This window comes from Drosophila miranda, chromosome XL (assembly GCF_003369915.1).
Source record: "Drosophila miranda strain MSH22 chromosome XL, D.miranda_PacBio2.1, whole genome shotgun sequence".
In the NCBI taxonomy this organism is placed as follows: Eukaryota; Metazoa; Arthropoda; class Insecta; order Diptera; family Drosophilidae; genus Drosophila; species Drosophila miranda.
Genome location: NC_046673.1, coordinates 14,074,144 through 14,097,852, shown reverse-complemented (window position 1 = coordinate 14,097,852; position 23,709 = coordinate 14,074,144). Strand labels below are relative to the sequence as shown.

Here is a 23,709-nt window from a genome sequence, read left to right as displayed (position 1 = left end):
ATTTCTCAACTCAAGCAGCGCCAAATGCAAACAAACAAACAAAGTTAGCGCTTGCATATGTGTGCATGTATCTGTGTATCTGTGTATCTATGTGTGTGCGTTTGTGCAAATGTAAAGCATAAGATAGACAATTACACTTTTGCCACTGCCACTGCAGCGCCGAGCGTGCGAGGGTGCAGCAGCAGAAACAGCATTTAGATAAACGCTAAAAGGTAAATGAACTTTATCAACCGAGCAAGAAACGAGGTGTACACACACACACACAGATACACAGCTGCAATTGCAACTCATTGTGTGACCCCCCCTGCCGTGTAGGTGTGCCCCTTTGGGGCAGGACAGGCAGGCATCCTTTTACGTTTTTGGCTTATGAAATTGAATTGCTGCATCTGTATCTGAGTATCTGTGTGTGGTATTACCAGATCTTTTGGGAATCTTGTGGAGTGTTGAAAGCGTATATCTATACAATTTATAAATAATAAATCAACAGTCTACGGTCTACGCTCTACGGTCTGTACCCCAAGCACCCCATTATGTGGCATGCATTTTTCATTGTATTGTTTAAAGAAAAGCACAGGCCAGGGCTTAGGAGGAATCTTTTGGAATCTGTTGCTGTTTCTATAAAAAAAACCCAGGCTTTAAAGTGGAAGACCCTGCCCTGCCCTGCCTAAAATTTGTACAAATTCTACTTCCTAAATATATAGAAATCTGCACATTCCATTCCACCCCAGGGACATCCATTATTTGTTCCATATACCCATATCCTTAAATGCATATCTTCTCCATTTTCAAGTTGACATTTCAGCTGCAAACGAGTACGAGTAGGAGTTGCGAGTGGGAGTAACGAGTGGGAGTACAGGCGGACAAAATGGTAAAAAAATATATGCAAAAATTCAAAGAAAATAAAAAATAAAATAGAGGAGCGCAGAGAGGAGCCCAGAGTAGAAGTGGAAATGGAAGTGGAAGTGGAAGTTGAACAAAAGACAAACAGAGTGAAATGCAGATGCAGCTGGCAACAGATTTTCCCTCCGACTGCAGTAATAAATGATAAACAAGTGCAAGCTGGCCAAACGGGCGTGACTCTGGGCCTCAACGACTGGGTTTTTGATATTGAAAACTGCTGCTGCTGCTGCTGCTGCTGCTCCTGCCACTCATGGCACCACTCCTCTGTAATCCCTTCGTCCTGTTTCTGTTTCTGGTTCTGTTTCTGGTGCAAAGCTAAGCAAATGTTGCCTCTCTTTGCTCCACATGTCCGTGTGTTTGTGTCTTTTCACACTTTTGCATTATTTATGCAGGGAACTAGAGTATCTGAGTGGGTATTTTCCATGGCTGAGAATCTCCAAAAGTGTGGTACAGTCAACGAAACGGACTAACCCTCCGGGGCTTCACAGCGAGACCCTACGCGAAGATCTGAGATCTTTGGCTCTGCTCTTGAGCGGTGGTAGATCCTCCCCAACACCCGTCTCGCAGTAGACCTATCCGGGGGATAGGTCCCTCTCCTCTGGAGGGGGAGATCCAACCACGACCGAGACCCCCTTCAAGCGCAACATCACCGTGTGCTGTGGTGGCATCCCAGGGCCCGTCTGTGCCTGGTACGTGCCATGAAAATGCAACGACAGCTGCTCTTGGAGCTGAAAATACATACTATATATGCATTTATTCCCTTTGCATATTGTAAATGCCTCATGCCTCGTGTCAAACTTCTAATTAACCCCGTAATTCATGCAACCACAGACGAGTCGACTGCTTGCCATTATTGTTTGTTCGGCTCTGGGTTCTCGTCGAGCAGAGCAGAACGGAACAGAACAGTCAGCAGAATAAGTGGGAAACGTGAGCCGGCAAATAACCCACAAATTGATCCAATTTGTACTCAAAAAACAAAAGACAAATAAATGTATCTATGAGCCATTTTTTAACGTGGAAAAAGATATAAGTGTGGGCTTTATCCTTTCGGTTTCAAGCAGTTTATTGCGATTTTGTCGTCAATGCGTTCTCGCTGTCTCAGGCCACGTGCAACCCTCTCGCTCTTCCTTCCAGCGAGTAGCTTCTACGCGAGCCCTCTCGCTTTTCCTTCCAGCGGGTAGCCTCTGCGCGAGCCCTCCCGCTCTTCCTTCTAGCTAGTAGCTTCTGCGCGAGCCCTCTCGCTCTTCCTTGCAGCGAGTAGCTTCTGCGCGAGCCCTCTCGCTCTTCCTTGCAGCGAGTAGCCTCGGCGCGAGCCCTTTCGCTCCTCCTTCTAGCGAGTATCTTCTGCGCGAGCGAGAAGCTGCAAAATCGTGGCTTGAGGCACTGCTTACTGGAAATCATATAGAATTATTAATGTCATCAAATCAAGTCAGCTTTCGACTGAAGATGGAATACTCATACCGAATCTTTCAATCTCAGAGGTATCCCCAAAATAAAGGCCTTCCATTGTTTATGGTTTGTACAACAAAATGCTTGTTGCCCTGCCCCTAAAAGTAGGCAACGAGTAGGCCAAATGGCGCACAAAAAACACCTGCACTCGCTGGAGTTCAGCGTGTGTTCGAGACGAGAGGTCCAGAGTTCGAATACTGGCTGCGGCAGAGGAAAGTCCTCAGAAATATTTTTTTTTTTTTCTCATTTTCTCGCTGTTGAAACCTGTGTATATGAAACAGTGCAAGCCTCAACAAAATGTAGAATATTCACTCATCAGTTTCTGGTTACCGACCGAAATAAAGTCGAAACATTGGACTTTATATCTGCAAAAGCAATGGAAAGTGCATTGGGGCTCTCTTTCCCAGAGTGGCTTGGCAGTTGAGGGTGTAACTGTTTAGTTTTCGCTTTTCCAACCAGCATTAAAGTCAAATAAATATTTAAATTGATTAAAATTTCAAGAGGGAAGGCCAAAGTAAAGTATCGGGCAAATGCTGAGCAGAAATCATAATTAAAACCGACTCTGGGCATAGAAATACATATGTATTGTATAGCCGACTCTGTATATCGTAGTTGGCCAACAAAGTTGTATGGATTTCGGGAAAACTTGTGCCTCCGACTCCGACTTCGACTCCGACTGTCAATCTCTGGGGCTGCTGTCGTCGCAGCTGTCGCCGTCGCCTCAATCAAACATTCAATTGCAATTTATATTGCGGCTGCAACATAGACAACATCAACCGCAGCCAGCACTTAATACTCTGGCAGTTCAAACAACAACAAAATAACAAGAAACAAGTCTGGCAAAACCCAACAAAGAAGAGATCAAGAAAAGCCACACAAAACCGACTTTGTCTTTTTGTTAAGGGAAAAAAACCTACCAAAAATATATGAAATATTTCTGGAAAAATTGATGGGAAATATATTTAATTTAAATATGTTTTCTTCTTTTTTTCTTGTGGATATCCCATGATATCCCCAACCAATTTGTGGAATATATCCAGATATTTTTACGACTGGCACAACTTTTTTTCCAGCCGTACAGAAAAACTTGTCAAAGGCAACGGCCAAAAATGGGAATTCGGGACACAAAAAAAAAAAAAAAATTCTGCCAATTTGTGTGTAATTTAAAGTGTCCAAAGAGGGGGGGGGGGGGAGAGCCGGGAAGCGGTACATACATATCGTACTACTTCACGGTATACACCAAAAAAGTTAGCAACTATTTAGCTCTGGGGTGGAGGAGGGGGGAAGGGGCTACAAAACTTGGCAGACACGGGACAGGGGACACAGATGAGCAGACCACAATGGACCTGACCGCCAGAGGGGCAGGGGCAGGGGCTGGGGCAGGGGCAGCCATAAAGCGTTCAACAGCAGTCAGTGGGGAAAAGGATAAGGCGGTGGATGGGGCGGGGCCGGGGGTAGGGGGGCAAGTTTTTCGAGGCAGCTTCTGCATTAACGCTGACCGAAAAATCTCTGCAGCTGAAGTTGAACTCTCTCTCCCTCTCTCTCTGCTCCTTTTTTTTGTGCGCTCTGCCCCAACAAAAAATTATTTCGCGGACAAAGCAGAGTTGCTCGTCGTCTTCTCTCCCCTCTGCCCCTCTCCCCCTCTCCCCTTCTTGTTGTTGTAACAATAACGCCACATAACAAGTGGCAGGCGAGCGCATCGAGTTAGTTAGTTTGCCAGCAAGCCCCGGTGCCCCGGTGCCCCGGTGCCCCATGCCGCATGCTTCATGCTACCCGCAACTCGGGAGATCCGACAATTCTGTGGTCTTGTTAGTCCAGGGGCTGGCTGGCTGGCTGGCTGGCTGGCTGGCAAGTTGGTTAAAAAGTTGTTGATGCAGTTACGCCCCTGCCCCCCTGCCCCCCTGCCACCCCACGCACCTCCTGCCCGAGCCCTGGACACAGGACATTTGTGCTAATGGTTGCCAACGACCTGTCAAGGGGGGGGGGGGGATGGGGGGGGGGGTGTTGCATACTCGTACGCCGCAGACGTAAGCGAAAAATTGCCAAAAGATGCGTTTTGGCCATGAAGTGGGGTTCGTGGAGAGCTGAGGGGTGGGGGGGATAATTAAGGCAGCGCACTTCCTGCAGAACATTAATATTTGGTATTTAATTATTGGAAAAATTAACGATCAAATTTTGTTAATTAATATTGGGAATCCCCCTTATGGGTGCCATCCAATATGCCAGTCTCGTGTTCCTCGACGAGCTCGTCCAGCAATTCCTGCACGACGTTCTCCTCCAGATCCTCCTCCTTCGGCTGCTGCTTGAGAGTTCCGTCCTCCAGCGGTGACTGTACTTTCTCGCGTGATGCCTGAACCGGTACCACCACCGATGCCAGTGACGGTGTCTTCCCCGATGACTTTGACTGTGACTCCTCGAGGACTGCCAGAGACGGCAGCCCCTCTGAGGGCTGAGACAGCTGTGCCTCTGAGACCGAGGCCGACAATGACCGAGACTTGACCTTCTCGATGAGTGCCTGCGACTTGACGGCCCTTATGAAATCACTGCCCAAATTGTACTTCTCAAAGTCCACGAAGCCAGACATCAGCTCGTTCGCCATGGAGTCGATGATCTTTAAAGTGCCTTCAACTGATTCGTCGTCCAGATCGGCGTTGGACGGGGACTGGGCCTGCAGGGGGTCCACCGCCAAACTGTTGCTTGAAGTTGGGTCTTCTGTATCCTTGGATTTGATAGAATCATTCCCCTCCTCAAGATCCGATGGCTTCTGTGGCTCTGTGGCCTTTGCCGGCGTCTGCTGTTCCTCCTGAATCGTCAGCTTCAGATCGATGTCGGTCGTGAAATCGTTGGTCAGGAGCTTCATCTCGCGGTGGGTGAAGCGCATGTAGTGCTCGTTCTCCCGGTGCATGGCCCGCTGCTCGTGCAGCAGGGGATCCGCTGAGGTGGGGATCACCTGCTGCTTCACCTCCCGCTTGAACTGCTTGACCTGCTTGGCCTTGGCCTGCGACTCGGCGGAGACCAGTACCTGCAGCGGCGGGTGGGCCTGTGGGCAGAAGAACCACAGGTTGTACAGATGGGTGACCATGGGGCCGTGGAGCTGGGTATCCCAGGATGTCTTCCACAGCAGCCCGATCAGGGCCAGGCTGCTGGTCCAGCCCTCGTTGCAGGCCGCCAGGTCGACGTTCGTGCCGCGCTGACGGGCGCTCTCGAAGATCAGCGTGCCAATGCACCGCTGGCTGCCGCAGGAGCCCAGCACCAGGGGCAGGCCCAGCGGCAGGCTGGCGGTCAGGTTGGGGCGCATCTCCAGCACGGCCACCGTCGGATGCTGCTGCAGGCAGTGGGCCAGGCAATTGGTGGCGTTCACGGCCACCTGGCAGGCGGACAGGGGACAGGCGAAGGCCGTCCTCTGCAGCCGAACGACGCGGCTCATCAGCCGCTCGACGCTATTCCGCGTGGCCTCCTCCTCTCCGCCGCGCAGCGCCACATTCGCGGCCACGCTGCCGCCGCGCATGTCCAGGTCCACGTAGAGACGCCTCTGCTTCGACCACAAGACCTGCCGGGCCTGCTTGGCCTGCTCCGCCAGGACGCTGAGCGGCGTGTGCGAGACCACCACCTCGTCGGACAGATCCTCGTCGGAGGCACCGTCGTCCGTCGGACCGGGCAGCCGCTGCTGCGAGATGATCGGCCCGCCGCCCGGCGCACCCAATGAGAACTCCGAGTGGGAGTACCCCAGGCCCGACGACAGGTGGACACCGCCCTGGTAGCTGCCCGAGGCGGTCTCCGTGTCGGGGGAGGATTTCTTGATGCTGCTTCTGTTCATCGTTTTGTGAGAATTTTCCTTTTTTGTTTTCAATTTGGATGTTGTCGAATATAGAATTTGCTTAACAATGAATACGTTTCAATACGGAATCCAACACACATCTGTCTGTGCGTGTGTGTGGCACGAAAGGCAAGGACTACTCTATGCCCCCGGGTTTTCTGGGTTTTCTCCTAGACATTGGTAAAATTTTGGACTGCTTTGATGGCTGGGATTCCTGGAGGAGTTGGGGCTGCTCTGAAACAATGCCTCAAACAGTTGTTGCATTTGCAATTTCCGGTATCGCACACACACACACGCACACACACACACACACGCACACACACACACACACACACGGACATAGTTTGAGTTTGAGTTTCCAAGTGCGGTCGTGTTTGCAAGCGAGCTCCGAGTTTTCTACAAACAAAATCCGTATCACGCCTGGAATCAAAACAGAAGACGGTTCAAGTCAGGCTTTCAGCGTCCCGTACTCACTGCGCATGGTGGCTGGCGGCGGAGACTTCCCAGTTGGTTGCAGGGGCAAACGCAGACGAGCAGATAGGCCAGGGGGGGGTGATCGTTGGTTTTGGCGCATTTCTCTATCCATCGTGTTGGTGGTAGGAAAAATAAAAACAACTTTCACTCAAATCGCTTCACTTGCTTCGATTTATATTCACGGATCAGCTCATCGAGCAGAGGTGCTTACAGCACGGAATTGCCGGACAGCGTAGGACAGTCATAGGGTTGCCAGATAGGGCCAACCAGTTGGAAAGTTGAGCGCCAACCGGAAAATCGCGCGGGCCCCAAATTTTAAATTTTAAATTTTAAATTTCTAGTTTCAAAATCGAGTATTTGGCAAATACAAACAGGAAGAATGGAGGAGGAGGAAAAGCGGGTCTTTGAGAGGAGAACTAGCCTGCAGCGTTCCCCACCACAGTGGCAGACGCCCCGAGGCATTTGGCCCAGGGAGCAGGCAGTTGAGAAGCCGGCCCAGCTAAGCCTTGGTACCGGAACTCCACTTAAGGCGCCCCTTAGAGTGCTGCCAGCACTGACTGTGTCTGCACCAGCAGAAGTCCCTGTCAATCCCTTTGACTTCAGCAGTGCTTCCACAGACAAAAGCGGTACAGGACCAAAGGCCGACGGAGATCTGCGGTCGATCCTGGCTTCGCTGGTAGAAAAGTCGACGGAATTGTCGAAGATGCTGAGGGACGCCCGTTATCTCAACAAGGAGATGAAAGAGTTGGCGCAGAACGTGGTGAGGATGCAAAAGTCCGCGCTTCACAGCTTCGACGCAAAGTTTCAGAGGAAGGAGAGGGTGGAGCGGCGTGATCAGGAGACGCAGTGCTCCCCTCAACACGATGCGCCGAAAAGGAAGCTGGACAAGCCGACGAGGAGCTCGCCGAAGCGGAGAAACAATATGAGTGGCCATCCCACGTTGCAGTCCCGCGAACAACCGGCAAGGAAGACCGAATCAGCTGCACCTACCGAAGGTGAATGGGAGAAGGTGAAGAGCAGAGCGCACGCCCGGAAGCCAAGGCCCCGTCCGGATGTTATTATCATCGAGCCAAAAGGGGAAATGACTTACGCGGAGATCCTTAACCTCGTCACCCGCAACCAGAGCGAGAAGATGAAAAAGGTCGGCGAGAGTGTGAGCAGAGTGAAGCGAACAGCCAAAGGTGCTCTTCTATTGGAGCTCAAAGACGCCTCGAAGGAGACCGCGCGGCTGCTTCGCGAGGACATAGGCACTGTCCTAGGAGGCAAGGCGGAGGCGCGAGCACTCACCCAGCAGACGAGGCTAGAGATGCTCGACTTGGATGAGATGGCTACCTCGGAGGACGTGAGGAAGGCCTTCAGCGAGCAAATGGGGATTACACTCGATGTGGACGCCATTAAGAGTTTGCGCCCAGGCTTTGGTGGTACCCAGCGGGCTATTATTTGCCTGCCAGCGACCCTTGCGACGAAGGCGCTATCCGTTGGTAAGGTTAAAGTGGCATGGTCCGTCTGCCGCATACGGGAGCGAAATCTGCCGTTAAAGTGCTTCAGGTGCCTTGAGATCGGCCACGTTGCACTTAATTGCAAAAGCTCTGTAGACAGAAGCGGGTGGTGCTTCCGCTGTGGGTCTGAGGAGCACAAGATAAGCGACTGCCACAATGAGGCAAAATGCTTCCTTTCTGTCGGAAAGGGCAAGCCCCACTCACACGTAGCTGGTAGCCACAGGTGCCCCATGGCACCCAAAGAGAAGGCAAGTCAAAACGCTGGACATGGTTAGGTTTTACCAAATAAACCTAAACCATTGCGAGGCTGCCACAGATCTGCTCTCTCAGTCGGTGCGTGAAATGAGATCGGACGTTGCAATAATTAGCGAACCATACATTTCCCCCGAGGATGGATTCTGGGTCCAAAGCTCCTCAGGAAAAGCAGCAATATGGGCTTGCGGTAAGCCTCCTCTGCGGCCCTCAGTGTGCGCTGAGTTCCGACATTTCGTCAGGGCAAAACTGGGGAACTTATGGATTTACAGCTGCTATCTCCCCCCAAGCTTGAGCCGTCATAGCTTCGCTGCGGCGATGGACGAATTGGCCGACGACGCCAGGCACCACAAACCAAATGTGATTGCTGGCGACTTCAATGCTTGGGCCCAGGAGTGGGGCAGTGACATCTCCAGAAGCAGCAGCTCGGACGCCATATACAAGGGACACGCACTGCTTGAGGCCTTCGCTGCGTTGGACGTAGCATTGTTGAATCAGGGGACCGCGAATACCTTCAACAGGGGTGGCTCTGGGTCAGTCATCGACCTTACATTCGCCTCTAGCAGCCTTTCCCCTCTGTCCACCTGGCGCCTGGGGAACCACTATACGGCCAGCGACCACGAGGCAGTGGTGTTCTCGATAGGCGGAGAAGGTGGTTGCAGACTGACCAGGGCAACGCAGACAAACCGGAGAGCAGCCTACAATCCCGAATCAATGCGGATTCCAAGGTTCTTGGAGGCGCTGAGGAATATGGAGGTCGGAGGCTCAGCTCAACAGATGGTCAACCAGCTTCTGGAGTCCCTACTGCTCGCATGCGATGCCAGTATGAGTCGCAAGAGGCCATTCAAGGGTAAGCAATCGCCGACCTATTGGTGGAATGACGAGATCCAGGAGGCCAGACGCACTTGCCTGTCAGCTAGAAGGCGATATCAACGGGCTCGCAGAAGGAGTGGCACTAGCTGGCCAAGGCTACAGGCGGAGTACTGCGGAGCTAGAAAAGCCCTAAAGAATGCCATCAAGGAGAGCAAGAGGGAGTGCTTCCTGCAGCTTTGCGACTCAGCCGAGAAGGATCTGTGGGGACGTGCCTACAAGACGGTAATGAAGCGAATTCATGGCAGCAACGCGGGGTCGCCGTCTGACCCAGACCAGTTGCGGACGATTGTTGAGGCATTGTTCCCATCCGGGGCTCACGGTCTTGCCAGCAGTGCCGTCGCACACCAGCCTGCATACTCGGTCGAACCGGTCACGGAGGACGAAATCGTCGCCCTGGCCCAAAGCTTAAAGGCCAAGAAGGCTCCAGGCCCTGATGGAATCCCCAACCGTGCGGTAAAACTGGCGATGGCATACAACCCGCACGAGTTTGCTAAGGCATTCACGCAGTGCCTGCGGGAAGGACTATTTCCGCCGCAGTGGAAGTTGCAACACCTGGTGCTCTTGCCAAAGCCAGGAAAGCCGCCGGACGATCCCTCCTCGTTTCGACCGATTTGCTTAATCGACTCGCTGGGGAAGACTCTGGAACAGATAATCCGTAGAAGACTAGACAACGCCGTCGAGGATGCTGGGGGACTTTCACCAAACCAATACGGCTTCAGGAGTGGGAGGTCAACGGTGGACGCCATAGGCAGGGTAGTTGACATAGCCTCCAAGGCAGTGGAGGGAACTCGATGGAAGGGCGGCAAGAAGGAATACTGCCTGATTGTCACCCTAGACATCAGGAACGCCTTCAATACGGTGAAGTGGGAGTGCATCCTGGACTCACTTAACCGGCGCGGTGTACCCCAATACCTTCAGGCAATCGTAAGGAGCTACTTCGCGGGGAGACTGCTGGAGTATAATACGGAGGCCGGCGCGCAGACTCACGGCATAACGGCAGGAGTTCCCCAAGGATCAGTGATGGGTCCCCTATTATGGAACATTGCCTACGATGGAGTCATGAGATTAGCTCTTCCAGGCGGATGTCAGCTAACCTGCTACGCAGATGATGTCGCCCTGACGGTGGTGGCCAAGCACCTGGACGTCGTCGAAGCAAATTGTGACACCGCAATCCAGCTGATTGCAGACTGGCTCCGCTCTGCGGGACTAGAGATAGCCGCTCATAAAACCGAGGCAGTATTGGTGAGCACCCGTTCGACTGTGGAGACCGCTCACATCAGGGTTGGCGACCAGAGACTATCGTCGAAACGAGCCATTCGGTATCTGGGCGTGATGATCGACACCAGGCTCAGTTTCCGTGAACACCTAAGCTACGTCCAGGAGAAAGCGGCAAACACGAGTCGGGCGCTGTTCCGAATACTGCTGAACACCCGTGGCCCGAAGCAGGAGAGGAGGATTCTGCTGACCAGTGTAGTCCGCTCAGCCATGACCTACGCAGCAGACGTATGGGCGGATGGAATTAAAGTTGCCAGCTACGCTAGGGGCGTAAAAGCCACTCATCGCCTCTGCGCGCTCCGGATCTGCTGCGGCTTTCGGACCATATCCGACGACGCTGCCCTAGTCCTGGGGGGTGTCCTTCCAATTGACCTTCTGGTGCTTGAGGAGAGGGCCGTGGCCGAGGCCATCCGGGCTGGCGCGGCAAGGAGAGACGCGCGCAAGCAGGCCCGTGAAGGAAGCCTCAGAGCATGGCAAAGCCGCTGGGACGGCTCTGATAAAGGACGGTGGACACAGCGCCTGATTCCGGATGTCCGATATTGGATCGGCAGGCGACACGGTGTGGTCAATTTCCATTCCACACAGCTTCTGAGCGGACACGGCTGCTTCAGCCATTACCTTTGGAGGTTCGGCCACGAGAACTCGCCGAACTGCTCGTGGTGCGGCGACGCCACTGAAGACGCTGAGCACATCATTTTTCAATGTGGGCGCTTCTCACTTATTAGGGAGGAGTTGTGGCGAGCCGCCGGCGGGCAGCTCACGCCGAACAACCTGATCGAGAAGATTGTGGAAGACCCCATGGTATGGTCGGCCTGGAGCAACTTTGCAGCCGGCGCCATGAAGGAGCTGCGTAGGTGCGAGCGCCGAAGGAACGAGAGTGGCTAGGAGGAACCATGGTCCCTGCGAAGCAATGCTTTGCGGCCGTCCCGCAGAGACCCGGAACTTCTTGCCGGTCTCTCCAACTCAATACAGCTCCCTGTCTAGCTTTAGTTAAGTCCCAGGCTTATAAAATTTAATAAAATTAAGAGTTAATACAGAAAAAAAAAAAAAAAAAAAAAAAAAAAATACACACGCACACACACACACACAGGCACACACACACACACAGGTACACACACACACACACAGAAGAAGGAAAATGTGTCAACCATAAGGCACAAAGCACAATAAAAACAAAACTCAAGCTCTCTCTCACTCCAAAGGCGCCGCCACCGCCGACTCCGACTCCCACCGCCTGCGGTCCTCAGGGTACAGTGCCAGCCAAAGCTGTATGGCCAGACGGCCCCTAATTTTATGTACAATTTTCAAAACTACACTTTCGACACGCACTGTAGCCCTGCGCTTGGAGTCACGTGCATGCGCCATTTGTTGATGGCTTTCTCCTGGCTTTTACTTTGCTTTTACTTATTAGTTTGGCTTTCTCTACTCCACCAGCCTCTGCCACTGCCTCTGCCTCTGCCCCGGCGTCTGCTCCTGTTTTTCCTGCAGTTTTACTGCAGTTTTTTCCCCCTGCTATTGCTTTTCCTTGTTGCTTTTGAGCTGCAATTGTCAGTCGACAATGCAGCAAGAGAGAAAGCAAAGGAAAGCAAAGGAAAGCCATAAAGCTCTTCACAATCCAAGATTTGTTGACATCTTAAAGCCCAGTGCAGCCAGGACTTTAATTGAGTTCTCACAATTTCTGACATTCCGACAGTTATCCCCCACACAAAAATTTGTACCTTATGCGGATATTGGCTGGGCCTCTTACCTGAAAGCAAAAAGAGAAAACATCATGAATGGGATTGTTTCGAAAAAGTAGGAGAAAAGATATGGCTATGATCTCGGGGCAAATGTGAAGACAAATTAAGCCCAAAATGGGTGTGGGCTGGGGCTGTCTGAACACTCATTTCGAAAGGGTTAATTGAAGCAATTTTCAGTCAACTTGAGCTCAAGAGGGTGGTGGGGGGAGGGTCCCCTCTCAACTGCAGTATAAAGTCCATAAACTTGTAAAATGGCGGCCTCATTGTTGGGGCTGGCATAAAGCAAACAATGACGAACGCACAGGCACATACATAGATACACAGAGACGACACCCAGGCATCCATTTGCACCCCTTTGGCATTTCCATCTGGCTTCTGTCGGTGGCTCTGCCTCTGCCAGTGCCTCTGCCTGTGCCACTGTCTCTGTCTCTGCCTCTACCTTCTGCTGTCTTAACAGCAACGACGTGTAAAACAATTGTGCCTCGCAGTTAATTTGTGTGCAACAACAGGACCTCCCATCCATGGCTGATACGGAATACTCCCGGCTGTGACACGACAATTGAAAAGGCAATGCGGCTGCAGTGTGCCAAAGTTGATACGAAATTAATGTTAATTACAGCGCGAGTGGGGGCCATCTGTGGCCATGCAATTAACCGAAAATGCATTTAAACAAGCTGAAAGAAGAGCTCAAGGAGCAGCACCAGCCACCGATGAGTCGACGAAAGAGTCGTGCGACAGGCAGGGAAATGGATGATTAATAACCATAATGGATGAGTGCCGTTTTAAAAGGGGAGGCAGGCAATCGATAATAGCAATAAATCCATTAGAGATCCACCGAATGCAAAACGAGGTATCGCCGTCTCCACACAGCCAGAAGTGCGATTGGAGGTAAAAACAAAGTACATGTCTTGGGCATGACACAGGCCAACAAATTGCATGTCTTGGGCAATATTCGTTGGCCTTTTGGGGGGTGTTTCTGGGCCAATCCCCAATTTCTCAATCATCGATCATCTTCATCGACCAATCAATCGAATTCACCTTTTCGCTGGGCCCGATAAGTCCCTCTTAAGCCCTTGGCCATCCGGCAGCCGCCTCCTTCCGATGCCATTCGATTCGGTTCGATTCTTTTATATTCTCTTCCCCGTGGCGCCCCGCCGTTGATGTTGATGTTGATTTGCTTTGTTTTGTTAGCGAATTGAACAACTTTTCCAGCTGTCTGGCAGCTTTCGGCATTCCCATGACCCTCCCCAACCCCAAACCCAGCCCCAAACCCATCCAATCCCCTGCTCTGGCACTCTGTTCTGCTCGAGGCACGGTCCATGGCATTCTCCATGATGTGGCACAAATGGCAATGCGCTTAACGTGTTTCGTGTCTCGTGTTCCGTGTTGCTGCTGTTGTCATGCATTGTGTGTGCCGCTGACACTGCAGCAATCGACAGCAGCAGCAGCAGCAGCAGCGGCAACAAAGCCCCAACGCTGGGTTGAAGGAGTGAAGACACCTTGGCCCACGCACTGACAATTTATAAAAGCCACAACAAATGTCTGAGGCTGTAAACTTTCCGTAAATCTTTGCAGCAATGTCTGCCAAAGGCAACGTGCAACGTGCCACCGTGCCACCGTGCCACAGAAAAGGCAATGGCAAGACAAGGACGATGACGATGACGATGACGCTGTCGTCACGCGGATATGCCGGTACGACTCTGAAGGATTTTCATGGCTGGCAACATTTCTCTTTTGTTGTTGTTGTGCTTGTTGTTGTTGTTGCCGTGTTGCACACGTTCGCTGTTGCCGTCAGCTTGTCAAAGCTCCAACACGTTTCCCGTGTCCCAGTCGAAATAATGTCTGATGGACTGGGCGACTCGGCGAATGCTCTTTCAAGAATTTTCCAGAATTTTCACATTTTTCTACACTTGTTTTTTGTTTTTCCACATTTATTATATTGCTCGGAAAAGGGCCTCTTGGGTACACCCAAGCCCTGGCTGAGGGTATCCAGAGGCAGTCATCTTTTGGGCGTCTTGGCGGCGCCTGCTGCCTGCTGCTCCTCCCCCAATCCCCGTCCCCGTCCCATCACCATCAGCTGTTGTCTGTGGAGGTAGTTGGGGCTCCTCTATTGTTATTGTTGGTGCATTCTTTGCTTTCATTAGTCTAATCCAGACATGATCATGCATATATTGGTACCTGTGTCCCAGTCCCAGTCCCTGTGCCTCTGCCCCTCTGCCGCTGCCTGGTGGCCACTCCTGGTGGATGCTTAAGCGTTCATAACATTTTCATTTTTAATATACACAAACATGTGCATGTGCTGGGCTCAGGCTGCCTTGTTTTTGTCCTTTTTGCATGACAAACTTTTCTTTCTTTCTTTTTTTGTTTATGTAAATTCCATGGCTGCTGCTGCTGTCGCTTTTTGTTGTTTTACTGTGCACCTGTGTGCCAGTCCCAACCGAGGGCTTTGCTATTCCCCAAGAGCCTATGAACCATAAAGATTTCGTTTTCATGTCCCACAAACAACACAGGGAGGAGTCCAGAAGTCCAGAAGGAGTCCCCCCTCCCATCTAATCGAATCAAATTTCCTTTAAACCTACTTTTCAGATCAGTTTTCAAGTTTCCCAGGCCCGAAAAGACTTGACAATCTTTGGCTGGCCACAAAAGTTTCAATTGCCGGTTCAATGTTATCCCAAACCAACAATTTCCAGCCTCAAAGTTCAATGGGGATGGCAGGCGGGGAGGAGCTGATGATCCAAAAATCAAATTGAACAAAACTTTTGCGAAACAAAAATGCTCTGTGGGGGGGGGGGGGGGGGGGGGGGGGACCTTCTTTCCATTTTGTGGCCATTGCAGATGGCTTTTGGTATAATCTGGGAAATTAATTGAAACCGAAGCATGTTGGGAAGCCATCAAATAGAAGAAGTAGCTACAGAGAGCCACAGCACGGGAGAAGGCCAATGATTGATTAAACTAAGCCTTCTCTCAGAGCGGGGGCCTTCGTTGTGCATCGATTCGAATCGAATCGCCACAAAGCAAGTGGGGGCGAGTCGTCAAGTCAAGAGTCAAGACCAGTCATCATCAAATGAGATTAGACAGTCGGCCGGGAGATTAGACATTTCCATCGACGCGACAAGACGGATAGACGGTGGCATCTGTCATCGCCGTGTTGCTTGGGCGAGTAGTGTCTTCGGTCGGGGGGACTTTTCTCCAGGCAGCAGACACTAAAGTAGCCATGAAACTGCATTCAGATACAAACAATATATTGAAGACTATCAATGGGAGCTTTAAGAACTATTCTCTCGCGAGAAAAAGACAACTCTCCGTCGAGAACTCGTCTCAAACACACGCTAAACTCCAGCGAGTGCATGAGTAGTGTTTTTCGGTCGGGGAGACTTTTCTCCAGGCAGAAGACAGTGAAGTAGCCATGAAACTGCATTCAGATACAAACAATATATTGAAGACTATCAATGGGACTTTTAAGAACTATTCTCTCGCGAGAAAAAGACAACTTTCCGTCGAGAACTCGTCTCGAACACACGCTGAACTCCAGCGAGTGCCCGTGCTTTTCGTGAGATGAACCTTGGGCTACCTCTTTGAAATGGAAAGATTCGGCTTGGATAATATTCAATGGAAAACCATTCGTTATTCCCAATGCCAAGCCGCATATCAGTCTCGGCAGCGCTATACGGAAATGCGAAATACTCGAAATAATTACAAGTAATCATAATAAACGGGCATAAAAAATGAAGCAGCCCCCCAAAGAGGAGCCCGAAGATCCCGTGACGGTCATAAATATGATGATAATTAAGTGTGTCTTGCACATATACTCGCAATTTAGCCTTATTAACCCAAAAAATGACACAGATATTAATTTTCCGCACACATACGGACACACATGCACCCTCCCCGGGGCCGCCCTCTTCGTCCTGGCAGCCCCCGGCGACGCCTTGGCATAAAGCCTAAACGTAAACGAGTAAATTGGCAGATTTAAGCAGTAAACAACAGAAAGGGCCAACAAAACAGGGCCCAAACAACACAGGACCACCCCCCCCACACCCTCTTTCTCCATCTGTCACTCTTTTTCCCACTTTCCCTCGCTCTTTCTCTCCCTCTGTGTGGGGGTAAAAAATGTCAAGATTCCATTGACAGCTGAGACTGTAGCCGATTGTGGGGCCCAGCAGGCCATGTGGCAAAAACAAAGACCTAAGCGTGCCACATAGGCGTGGCACATGGATTTTGACATCAATTTTCCGTTTTGGTTGCATCTCTTGTTGCACCCTGAATCGAAATGGGGCGCGAAACGGCAGCAAATTGATGCGAATTTTTCAGAGTCTTTAATGCCCTTCAGTCCTCTGCCCCCCAAAACCAGCCAAACTTCAAACGGAGGCGCGACGGAGTGTTTCAATATTCCTAATTTAGATGTCAATAATTTTGCACTCACCCTCAAACACATGTGGCTCCAAGACTCCGACCCCAGAAGCCATTAGAAAATAAATAGAATGTACAACAAAAAAGGGAGGGGGGGCGGGGGGGTGGAGGGCACCATGTACTTGTAACCAGAGAGCGCCATGTGTGCGCGATAATAACGACATCAAATTAAAATATTGTAATTCGTTTTTATGTCTTTTCGCGTGTGATTTTTTCGCCTGTGTTCTGGTGTTGGTCTATTTTTTGTTGTCTCCACTTAGGGATACCCTTTAATTGCACATAATTGGGGCGGATAAATACCAAAGTTTTCGATGCTCTCCTGTAGATCCTCTGCTTAAGGGATGGTCTCAAAAATCCCCCGATATAAAACCTTCCCAAATTGTATCGAATCTTCCCTAGGATATCTGCTGTGTCGACTCCTGTTTTGCCCCCTTTGCCACCGCTCTTGCTCCTCATATATTTATGGCCTAATATATTATATATTTATGTGTCTGTCATTTAATAAATTTTGCTGATAATGTCATAGACATCATCAGCGTAAAAATGACCTCCCCTTGCAGGCACCACCACCACCACCACCTCATAGATGAGGGCTGTGTGTGTGTGTGTTGTGGCTGGTGTTTTTGGTCAAAAAGCGGGGGGCATGCCCCCATTCCAGAGAAGAAGTCAATTTTTATTGTTGTCTTTATTATTATAGATTTATGTTATCGGCTTTCCTTCTTTTTCTTTCTTTGCTTCGCAGCCTTTCCGTTCGCCTGCTTCTTTGAGGAATTCGAGGGCATACGTTGCGTATGCTTAATGGGGGATATATGCCGGGCTAGAGGTCTCTTAATTACAGGATCGACAGCTGTAATGTGTGGAAAACTGGGGACTCTTTTGGGTGCTTTAAGGCTCCTTCATTGACTCTTTTCCATACAAAATTGTTTACCGAAATGAATTGAATTTGCATTGTAACATTTTGCAGCATTTTCCACCCATCATCGCCTCCATTTGCTGGTCTAAAATGTTTTTGCTGACTCAGCCGCCCGGGACGCTCGCAGGACTCCCCGAAACCTGACTCAGAGCTGTCAATGCTCTTGCCACACTGTGGTCCTTATTCCGCTTTTTTCCCCCATTTGCATATCACATTCACATCTCTTCTTTTTGTGTGTTTTTTTTTCTTTGTTTTGTTCGGTTCTCTGTGCGTTCTCAAGTGGGATTCAATTCGATGCTCAAAAATTGCTGAAGAGCCTTCAAAATGCGAGCCATAAATAAGAAGAAAAAAAGATGAGAAAAGAAAATGCAGAAAGCAATAAGGAAATGGAGGGAGGATGTACAAAGAGCTGCCGTTGCCTTTCTGTGGGCTCTGAATGCTTTTGTACTCGAATCGATTGTTGGCAATGAAGTCAATTACATAAACGATATAGAAAAAACTGAAGGAGAGGGAGAAAGGTGCAAGAATGACGCGTAAAAATTGGGAGCAAGATGTGGCAAAAAGATACACGGGAAATATGAAAGAAAGTTGATGGAAATATGTTCTCGCAGAGGAGAGAGGAGAAGAAATACCGAAAGAGACAGAATATATAGGAGAAAGGAAGATAAACATGAAAAAGTAGCGAGTACACATAAAGAACGAGTTGTCAAGGAGTAGGGAACGAGTAAGGAAGGAATAAGGAACGAGTAAGGAACGAGTAAAGAACGAGTACTGAACGAGTAATCAATGAGTAAGGAACGAGTAAGGAATGAGTAATCAATGACTAAGGAACGAATAAGGAACGAGTAAGGAATGAGTAAGGACGAGTAAAGAACGAGTAATCAATGACTAAGGAACGAATAAGGAACGAGTAAGGAACGAGTAAGGAACGGAAAACGAACGAGTAATCAATGAGTAAGGAAAGATTGATCAACGCGTAACTAACGAATAATCAACGAGTAAGGAACGAGTGATAAACGCGTAACTAATGAGTAATCGATGTGTAAGGAACGAGTAACGAACGAGTAATCACAAAAAAAGCAAGACCAACCAATAGCTTGAGCCCTTGAGCACTTCCCTCTCAATCAACAGATTCATTCGACACATGCCACGCCCCGCCTGCCCCACTCTGACCCTTTGTGCACCCCCTGGCCTCCTTTGGCTGCCAATTTTCAACACCAGAGGGCGTCAAAGTGACGTGTCGTCTACCTACCATCATTCACGGTCCGTCCCGCTCCCTTGTTAACCATTTTCCCCGCCCATTTTCCCCATTTCCATAAGTACCTTGACTTCCTCGCTTTACATTTCTCCAACTCTTCGAGGTCCCCCTCTTTTGACTTTATTTTTCATTTTTATTTTTATTTTTTGTTGGTTGTGTGAAACATTTAAAAGTCACTTAAGTGGAAATTAAAAAGAAATTATTCACTTTGGCACATTTCACAACATTTACACACACAGAGAGAGAGACAGAGCGTTTTCCCAGCTTTTCCTCAATTGGTTTTTTATTTTTCCAGATTTGTTTGTTTGTTGTAATTGTTGTGGTTTGCCTCATTATTTGTGTCCGGGCCAGAGGAACCGTACCCAAACGTAGAGCTCCTCCCGTCCCCAGTACCATCCCCATCTTCCTACACATTCCCCATTTTAATTGTGGTTCATTTCGTGTCCTTCGAGTCCTTCGGTCCCTTTGCTTGTGGCACACTTTGCCCACATTTGACCACAATATTTTTGTGGAATTGCTCGCAAATTGTTTATTGCTGACCTCAAAGCTATTCGGATATTATGGCCAACAGGAGGGACTCTGCCCCTGCCCCTGCCCGACGCAGGTTGCGATTGAATTGAAGCACAGGGATTTCAAGTTTAATGTATGAATACCAGAGAGGGTCTTGAGTTAAGGAAACCCAAGATCTGTTAGGCGATTTGTGGGCTCAAAGGTGGGTGGCTCTAACGAGCAAATTAAAGGCTAATTTCGTTGGCTCTGATGGGCCTAGACCGTACGGTTATCTACAAGTGGCAGATGATTAGGTATCCCGATACTTTTGGGCCACCTTAGGCCTTAGAAGCGACCCTTTAAAGGCACAAATTTCCAAATATGTTCTGCAGAAATTTGTACAAATTTGGAGATCGCTCCAAAAGGATTTTCTTGGAACTGTTTCCCTTGAGATTTCGATGGGCAAAAAGCCCTTTGACCGAATCCGGCACAGTCGCAATATGTATCTGTGCCATGTTCAAAGCAACCAGATCATCATCAGCTTAATCATTGAAGAAGAAGGAATAATTTTCCAAAGCGAATGCCCGTCTCATCCGAAAATTGAAACAGAGACAAGAGAAAAGAGCAAAAAACGGAGGAAAAAAAGGAAAGTAAATAATATGAAAAGAGGCAAAATTCAACTTCGTTGACGTCGACGACCCATTGACCAAGTTGCAAAATCCGAGCCAAGCATCTCCCCAGCCTCGTGGCACATATACGACTGCGACTAGGATGTATGGTGCGACCAGATGTAGTACAAGCCCGCATATGAGTTATGCAAAATGTATCTGTATCTGTATCTGTGTCTACCCACTCCGCACCGCTACCCACTTCCTATTTTGGCGTATTTTTTTGTATCCTTTGGCTGCGGAGGCGAGCACTTCAAATGCGGTTTGGGGCCGCGGAATCAAGCGCCAAGAGACCTCATAAAAAACGACTAACGTGACTCCCACTTACAGATACACACGCACACCCACACACACATTCATATTGGAATGCGGTTTGATGCCACCACAGATACACTCAGAGAAACAGCGAACACACAGGCATTTTTAAGATATAAAAATGAAGAAAAATCTACATAAATGCAAAAATATTTAAACTAAATATAAAATATATTTATTTCCAATATGGACTTTTTCTCTTTTTCTCTGGGTGTACGAAGAGGGTTCAAAGTTTGACAGAAGAAGAGAAACCAAAACAGAAATATTTCGCTCCATTTTTTTCTGTGATTTTTTGTTCGCCCTTTTTGCCAGGAATTGCATAACCTTCTCCACGTCACAGTGCCCTTTAGTCCCCCCCCATTGTCCCTTTCTGTTTATCGAAGTACAGCACGAGCCAGCAGCTTCATTTGGTTACCCATTCGGAGCGGGAGTGCTGCCAACTGGATGGATATTTCTCTGGGCTGCCACTGAAAGGCTGAAAGAACTAAAATGGCAGGAAGAATTGTACTTAAAATGGAACTGAAACTACGGGAAATGTGTACCAGAAACGAAAAAATAAAAATAGAACAGCAGCAGCTGGAATTCGGAAGGGCAGGGCAGGGCAGGACGGGCTCGGGCAGGGTTAACAAACTGCACAAATCCTTAGCCAGTCCTGGCCATATGCTGCAACTGAAGCACTCTCTGTGCCACAGGGATTGTGCCACAGACGACAACTGCAGACACGAGTGGGGTGGGAGGGAGTGGGGATAATGCGGCATCAGTCCGGGCTGCATCCAGGCAAAAACTTCATTAATCTAGTTACAAGTTCGCGCAGACAGTTCGCATAATCAATCAATAGACACACGGTGCGGGCGAGGAGCTCGAAAGGATAGCGCTGGTGCCAGGGTTTTTCCGCGGTCTCAGCCACGACTGAGTGACAGGAACAGGAAAGCATTTTGCAGCACGCTGGCCCGGGGAAGACATTTCGGCACGGCATGGCCTTGAGGGGAGCACATGGAAGGGCGTTTGGGTTTAATTTTAAATTTATTTTTTCGATTGGAACACAAGTTGAATTGGAAACGATATTTTTTTTTGTGGGGGGGGTGGAGGATTATTAAGACAGGGTTTCTTCTCCGCTCTGATCATCATCGGTCTTCGGAGCAGCGGAATCTCCCGGCAGAGCCTCCTGCTCTGGCGCCTCGGGGCACTCCTGTGGGACGACAGCCGCCGGCGGAGAGTGTCCGCCACAACAGCCGCAACCACAGCCGGCCATCTTCTTCTTTTGACGATTCCGCGCCCGCACCTCGGGATGCCCGAAACAGTGCTCGCACTCGTCGTCCGTGTCGGAGGAGCTCTCGCCGAAGGGATGCGGCTTGCGGTAGATGCAACAGCACTTGGACTTGCGACGATTCATTTTCTCGTTGTCGACCACACTCTCGTGGAAGCGGACATGTCGTGGCAAGGGGGAGCAGCTGCTGCTGGTGCTGGTGCTGGGGCTGGGGCTGATGGTGGGCGATGCCGGACGCCGCAAAACGAAACGCAACGTGGGCATCGGCATCGTCATCGTCATCGAGTGAATGCTCTGATTAATGGTCGACGAGATCGAAGAGCCGCCATCAGCGATGCTGAATGGCCTTGTGCTCCCCTCCACCGGCGTCTCCGTGGCGTCCACTTCCGGGCCACCATTCCCGGCCATGAGCTTCAGCTTCATCGAAGACGGTTCGGTTTCAGGGCCAGGCTCCTTTTCGGTGTTCTCTTGCGGATTCATTCGTGTCAATTTTTGTGTGTACAGTTTATTCCGAAATGTTATTAGTTTCAGTTGGTTTTTAACTGGAGAGAAAGTCTAGCGCTTCGAAAATACGATCGCACGTATTGGACTGTATTATGTTTATGAGATATTTGACAAGATTTTGGAGACCTACTGGGATTGAAATTATTTTTTAAGCCCGACCAGAGGCGATGCACCATCAAGTGGCAAAGTGGGAGACCAGCAGAAGGCTGTTCCCGCGGGGATTCCAGGCAAAACGACCGAGGGGCACTGCCGCATGACGCGCGGCGCATAAAATCGATTTGTTATCCGCTTCTATCGATCCTAGCAACTTTTAAGATCACTTTCCCGTCTCCTGGCTCTGCCCATCGGTCCCTGAAATGCAGTAAGTTTGCTGACCTTTCCCTTGCCCTCTCCCCCCACCCCCACCCCGCCCTCTTTCTCCTTCTCTATGTCGCGTCTCCAGGCTTTAGCCGCAGTCATTTTGGCTGCCAAAACTTGCGCACGATTTACGTCAATTGGACAAGCGCCAGGACACGCCTTAACCCCGCATTGCCCACGCCCCAGCCGGCACCCGGCACACCCATTTAACCCGCACTGTTCCCCCCCCAGCCTCCCACTTGGGGGGGGCCTTCTCTATGTTTACCTAAAATGCAATTCTCCTTTGCGCGTTGCAGTTTTGCATTTATTATTGAGAGAGACTGTCGGGGGGTTGTGTGTGGGAAAAGCCATTTTCCATTTTACTTTACCACTTTTGCCTTTGAAAATCGCACGAAAAAGAACTCTCCCTCTATATATATATACATGTATATGCCATATATTTTTTTTTTATTTACGCATGGCAAATAAATGTTGAAAATAATATGATGGTTGGGGCTTGGGGGGGGCTGGGGGCTGGGTGCCACATGGGGTTAAGGAACTTTTTGCCCGTTTCGGCTTCGGTTTCGGCTTCGGTTTCGGTTTCGTCTTCGTGCTCCTCCTTTTTTGGCTGTCGCTCTGGCCTCCATGTCTGCGTTTATCTGGCATTAGAAGCAGGAAAAATTATGTTTGCAGTTTGGACCACAGGCGGTCGGAATGGATGGGTGGTGGATGGTCTGCTCTGCACAAGATAATAAAAAAGAGAAGCCGCAGCGTCGCACCAGGCCCAGGGCCAGGGCCCAAGCCAACGACCCTGAATGAAAAATTATGCTCAATGCTGTTTGAATAGTTAAGAGGGGGGGAGGGGGCCTCCCCTCTGGCTGGTCGGTTGGTTCAAGAGCAAAGCTCAGATAGCCCTGGCCCTGGCCCTGGCCCTGCCTCTTTGCGGTGACAAATGTGTCGCCGGGCAGGCAAATGTAACTTTAATTGATCGATAACTTTCGACCAACGGGCGATAAATAAGCCAAGCCAAGGCTGCGCTGCCCCGAGTTATCGATGACGCGGGTATTCCCCTCCATTATGTACCGTTTAGTGCCCGCCCGGACCGTTTCATTTGTTTCCATCTTGATGTGAGTGAAGCCCATCGAGAGTTAGTCGCTCGGAAACATTCCATGGTATTCTCTCAACTATTCTCTGGTGTTCCATTCACAGAACAGTAAACTTCAATTGAAGATGAGTTATGGGCGGTCTTTGTTATTATTTCAATCCTTTTT

The 23,709-nt window shown here is 49.8% G+C and overlaps 3 protein-coding genes across 9 annotated transcripts in view; all 3 read right to left on the bottom strand.

The window, feature by feature from the left end:
- Positions 1 to 23,709, bottom strand: part of LOC108163995 (innexin shaking-B) — a 194,295-nt gene that overhangs the window by 125,725 nt on the left and 44,861 nt on the right. The gene's annotated exons all lie outside the window — the stretch shown is intronic.
- Positions 4,468 to 6,430, bottom strand: LOC108163978. The gene has a single exon (XM_017299539.2). It carries the CDS (start codon positions 6,164 to 6,166, stop codon positions 4,532 to 4,534), a length of 1,635 nt encoding a protein of 544 aa, XP_017155028.1. The 5' UTR covers positions 6,167 to 6,430; the 3' UTR covers positions 4,468 to 4,531.
- Positions 21,336 to 22,215, bottom strand: LOC108164016 (E3 ubiquitin-protein ligase PPP1R11). The gene has a single exon (XM_017299595.2). It carries the CDS (start codon positions 22,076 to 22,078, stop codon positions 21,425 to 21,427), a length of 654 nt encoding a protein of 217 aa, XP_017155084.1. The 5' UTR covers positions 22,079 to 22,215; the 3' UTR covers positions 21,336 to 21,424.

Excerpts from the sequence above, each read along its gene's own strand:
- LOC108164016 (XM_017299595.2), bottom strand. The coding sequence starts at position 22,078 with ATGAATCCGCAAGAGAACACCGAAAAGGAGCCTGGCCCTGAAACCGAA.
- LOC108163978 (XM_017299539.2), bottom strand. The coding sequence starts at position 6,166 with ATGAACAGAAGCAGCATCAAGAAATCCTCCCCCGACACGGAGACCGCC.